This window comes from Geospiza fortis, unplaced genomic scaffold (genome assembly GCF_000277835.1).
Source record: "Geospiza fortis unplaced genomic scaffold, GeoFor_1.0 scaffold806, whole genome shotgun sequence".
Taxonomy (NCBI): Eukaryota; Metazoa; Chordata; class Aves; order Passeriformes; family Thraupidae; genus Geospiza; species Geospiza fortis.
The window spans coordinates 118,430-123,720 of NW_005054722.1; the positions used below are offsets into that span (position 1 = coordinate 118,430).

The window sequence follows — 5,291 nt, forward strand, 5'->3', positions numbered from 1 at the left end:
GGGACGCCAGTGGGGACACCAGCGGGGACACCAACGGGGACACCAATGGGGACACCAACGGGGACACCAGTGGGGACACCAACGGGGACACCAACGGGGACACCAACAGGGCTCAGAGTGACACCAAGGGGCACAGTCATAATGGGGACACCAGCAGGGACACCACTGGGGACACCAACGGGGGATCAGAGTGACACCAAGTGACACGGTCAGGACCAGGGGGTCACCAATGGGGACACCATGGGGGCCTTGGAGTGGCCCCAGTTGCCATGGTCAGTACAGGGGAGTCACCAATGGGGACACCAACGGGGTCAGAGTGACACCAAGGGGCGGGGTCAGGACAGGGGGGACACCACTGGGGACACCAACGGGGGATCAGAGTGACACCAGGGGCGGGGTCACCAATGAGGGCCTTGGAGTGACCCCCACGTGACATGGGGGTCAGGACAGGGGGGTCACCAGAATGGGGACGCCAGCGGGGACACCAACGGCGACACCAGCGGGGACACCAGTGGGGACACCAATGGGGACACCAACGGGGACACCACTGGGGACACCAACAGGGCTCAGAGTGACACCAAGGGGCACAGTCATAATGGGGACACCAGCAGGGACACCACTGGGGACACCAACGGGGGATCAGAGTGACACCAAGTGACACGGTCAGGACCAGGGGTCACCAGAGGACACCAATGGGGGCTCAGAGTGACCCCTGAGCGGTGTGGTCAGGACAGGGGGGACACCAATGGGGACCTCGGAGTGACCCCAATTAGCGTGGTCAGGACAGGGCAGACATCAATGGGGGCCTCGGAGGCATCTGGGATGGGAAAGGATCTGGGAGCATCCTATGGGATGGGAAAAGATTGGCAGCATCCTATGGGATGGGAAGGGATTGGGAGCATCCTATGGAACAAGAAAAGGATTTGGGAGCATCCCATGGGACAAGGAAAACACCTGGGAATATCCTATGGGGTGGGAAAATATCCTATGGGGAATATCCCATGGGACAAGGGAAGGATCTGGGAGCAACCTATGGGACGAGGGAAGGGACAGGGAACATCCCGTGGGACTGGAGGGACAGGAGAAGGACTTGGGACTATGCCATGGGATAGGAAAATGAACTGGGAGCATCTTGGGACAGGGGAAGGACCTGGGAGTATCCTGTGGGGTGGGAAAAGGACCTGAGAATATCCTATGGGATGGGAAAAGGACCTGGGAATATCCCATGGGACAGGAGAAGGACCTGGGAGCATCCCATGGGACAGGAGGGACAGGAGAAGGACCTGGGAGCATCCCATGGGACAAGGAAAGCATCTGGGAATATCCTGTGGGATGGGAAAAGGACCTGGGAGCACCTCAGGGGACAGGGGAAGGAGCTGGGAACACCCCAAGGGACAGTGGGGACAGTGGGGACAGTGGGGACAGAGCAGCCCCGTCCCAAATTGCCCAAGTGCCTCACCAGCACGGAGCAGGAGGTGTTGTCCAGCAGGAAGAGCTCCTGTCCCATGGCCAGCAGCACCATGGTCACCCTGTCCTGGGCCAGCACGGTCCAGCACAGCGGGGCCTTCTGCAGCCCTGCGGGGACAGGGACACACCTGGGACACGGGGACACAGGGACAGGGGGGACAGGGGGACAGACAGAAAGGGACTGGGGACAGAGGGCACTGAGGGATGGTGGGACAAGGAAGGGACACATGGAACAAAATGGGGACAGGGGTAGACAGAGAAGGACAGAGGGGGACAGGAGGGACAGTGGGGACAGAACAGAGGGACAGAGAAACAAGGACAAGGGGATGGAGGGACAGAGGGACAGATAAAGAGAAGGGGAACAGAGAGAACAGAGGGGACAGGGAGGGACAGAAGGGGCCAGAAAGGGACAGAGGGGGACAGAGAAGGACAGAGGGGGACAGGAGGGACAGTGGGGACAGAACAGAGGGACAGGGGGACAGCAGAGGTTGGGGACAGAGGGACAGAGAAACGGAAGGGGAACAGGGAGGGACAGAGGGGACAAGGAGGGACAGAGGGGGACAGAGAGGGACGTGGGGACACGCACCAGGGACCTCGGGCAGGCGGCGCAGCTTGAGGTCGTCGATGTTGGTGGCGAGGGAGAAGCGCAGCGCTCCCGTCAGGATGGCCACGCCCGTCCCGAACTCCGTGTGGAAAACCTGCGCCTCCAGCACGTGGTTCTGCAGCACCTCCTGCAGGACACGGCGGGGAGGCGACACTGGCGACACCGGGGCTTGGCTGACGCACGCAGGGAATGTGCTGCCCTCCGGGATGGATCCCAGCTCCTTCCCGAGGGATGGGACAGCCCCTGGCTCCCCGTGGTGCCCCAAGGAGCCGGTTGTGCATCCCCCAAACCCCACCCAGGGCGTCTCGCAAGGGGCAGAACGAGGGGGAAATGGAGAAGATGAGATTGGGGTGGGATTTTGGGAAGGAATTCCCGGCTCTGAGGGTGAGGAGGAGCTGGGCTGGGATTCCCAGAGAAGCTGTGGCTGCTCCTGGATCCCTGGGAGTGTCCAAGGCCAGGTTGGACAGGCTCGGAGCAACCTGGGATGGTGGAAGTTGTCCCAGGGCAGGGGTGGAACGGGATGGGCTGTGAGGTCCCTTCCCACCTGCTCCATCCCAAATCCCACCCCAAATCCATCCCAAAGCCCGTTCCCTCACGTTTCCCATGCTGAAGTGCCGTTTGAACTCGCAGAACAGGTTGTAGACCAGGACAGTCCCATCCTCCTGGATGCACAGCAGGTCCTCCCCCGCTGTCCAGCCCAGGTGCACCAGGTGGCCACTCTTCCACTGGGAATGGCACGGGAAGGGTCAGCCCCGAGCCCGGGACGGCCCTCCAGGGACACACCTGGGGTGCCTCAGGTCTGACAGCTTGTCCAGAGCTGGGACACCTCACACAGAGGTCCTACACCTCATCCACAGGTCCAACACCTCATCCAGAAGTCCAACACCTCATCCACAGGTCCAACACCTCATCCAGAAGTCCAACACCTCATCCACAGGTCCAACACCCCACCTGGAGGTCCAAAACCTCATCCAAAAGTCCAGCACCTCATCCACAGGTCCAACACCTCATCCAAAAGTCCAACACCTCATCCCAAGGTCCAACACTTCATCCACAGGTCCAACACCCCACCTGGAGGTCAAACACCTCATCCAAAAGTCCAGCACCTCATCCAGAGCTCCAGCACCTCATCCAGAGCTCCAGCACCCCACGTGCCCCGGTTCTGCAGGTCCCTGCAGTCCTGGCACCGTCCCTCCACTGCCCCACGTCCCCCTCAGCCCCAGGCAGGGGGGAAGGAGGATGTTCCCGTGGCTCCAGTCCTCATCCCACCCTCCTGTTCCATCACTGGGCAGCAAGGAGAGGATTCTCCTGCTCCAAACCCATCCCATCCTCTTCTCCCAGACCCAGACAGGATGAAGGGAGGATTCTCCTCCTGCTCAATCCTGCTGCTCCAAACCCATCCCATCCTCCTGTTCCATCATTGGGCAGCAGGGAGAGGATTCTCCTGCTCCAAACCCCATTCCACCTTCTTCTTCCATCCCTCACCAGCACAGAAGGGATTCTCCTGCTCCAAGCCCATCCCATCCTCCTGTTCCATCATTGGGCAGCAGGGAGAGGATTCTCCTGCTCCAAACCCCATTCCACCTTCTTCTTCCATCCCTCACCAGCACAGAAGGGATTCTCCTGCTCCAAGCCCATCCCATCCTCCTGTTCCATCATTGGGCAGCAGGGAGAGGATTCTCCTGCTCCAAACCCATCCCATTCTCCTGTCCAATCCCTGGGCAGCAGGGAGAGGATTCTTCTGCTCCAAACCCATCCCATCCTCCTCTCCCATCCTTAGGGAGCAGGGAAAGGATTTTCCTGCTCCAAATTCCATTCCATCTTCTTCCATCCCTCACCAGCAGGGAGAGGATTCTCCTGCTCCAAACCCATCCCATCCCAGGGCAGCTCTGTGTCCCCCTTGCTCCCACACCCCTGTCCCCCGCGCCAGGGGTGTCCATCCCACCACTCACCGGGACACTGGCCAGGAGCAGCCCCGAGGCCGAGTAGATCTCCAGGAGCGGGCGGGCGCTGGGGGCCTTGTCCCGCCGGGAATTCCTCAGCAGAGCTGGGCCAAGGACAGGGACAAGGAGGGGACAGTCCCTGAGCCATGGGTGGCACAGCCCCGGCTCGGGGAGGGGGGCACGGGGGGCTGCACCCACCTATGGGACCCCCATATGGGGCAGCTGCCACCACACAGTCACGGAGATCCTCCCGCAGCCCCCATTCCATGGAGTAGAGCTCCGGCTTCCTGATGGACACAGAGGGCTGGATGGGTGGATGGGTGGATGGATGATGGATGAATGGATGGATGGATGGAGGGATGGATGATGGATGGATGATGGATGAATGGATGGATGGATGGAGGGATGGATGATGGATGGATGATGGATGAATGGATGGATGGATGGAGGGATGGATGATGGATGGATGATGGATGAATGGATGGATGGATGGAGGGATGGATGATGGATGGATGATGGATGAATGGATGGATGGATGGAGGGATGGATGATGGATGGATGATGGATGAATGGATGGATGGATGGAGGGATGGATGATGGATGGATGATGGATGAATGGATGGATGGATGGAGGGATGGATGATGGATGGATGATGGATGAATGGATGGATGGATGGAGGGATGGATGATGGATGGATGATGGATGAATGGATGGATGGATGGAGGGATGGATGATGGATGGATGATGGATGAATGGATGGATGGATGGAGGGATGGATGATGGATGGATGATGGATGAATGGATGGATGGATGGAGGGATGGATGATGGATGGATGATGGATGAATGGATGGATGGATGGAGGGATGGATGATGGATGGATGATGGATGGATGGACGGACATACCGCAGGCACAGGGATGGGGGAGACACGGATGGTGCCCACCCCCAAACTGGTCCTGGGACACCCTCAGGAGCCCCAAGATCCGCAGACACCCCGGGAACCCCCAGAGACCCCCAGGTATTCCCCACACCACCCTGGGAGCTGGAGCCACCTCAGGACCCCCCCAGCGACCCACAGGACCCTCCTCCCACCCCTGGGACCCCTCAGCCATCCGAGACCCCCTTCCCAGCCAGCCCCAAGATCCATGGGCACCACGAGACCCCTCCAAGACACCTCAAACCCCCTCAGCCATCCCGGGACCCCATCCCCAGCCAGCCCCAAGACTCGTGCCCACCCAGGGACCCCCTCATCCCCCCAGGACCCCGTCCCCGCCAG

General features: G+C 60.3%; 1 protein-coding gene across 1 annotated transcript in view; it reads right to left on the reverse strand.

The window, feature by feature from the left end:
• Window positions 1-5,127, reverse strand: part of VPS16 (VPS16 core subunit of CORVET and HOPS complexes) — a 24,158-nt gene extending 19,031 nt beyond the window's left edge. Inside the window, exons 1-6 of the mRNA XM_031065264.1 lie at window positions 5,108-5,127; window positions 4,213-4,301; window positions 4,024-4,118; window positions 2,668-2,796; window positions 2,054-2,198; window positions 1,455-1,575 (exon numbers count right to left, since the gene is read on the reverse strand). Coding sequence (XP_030921124.1) covers window positions 1,455-1,575; window positions 2,054-2,198; window positions 2,668-2,796; window positions 4,024-4,118; window positions 4,213-4,301; window positions 5,108-5,127 — 599 coding nt within the window. The remainder of the gene's footprint in view (window positions 1-1,454; window positions 1,576-2,053; window positions 2,199-2,667; window positions 2,797-4,023; window positions 4,119-4,212; window positions 4,302-5,107) is intronic.
• Between the last annotated feature and the right edge of the window lie 164 nt (window positions 5,128-5,291).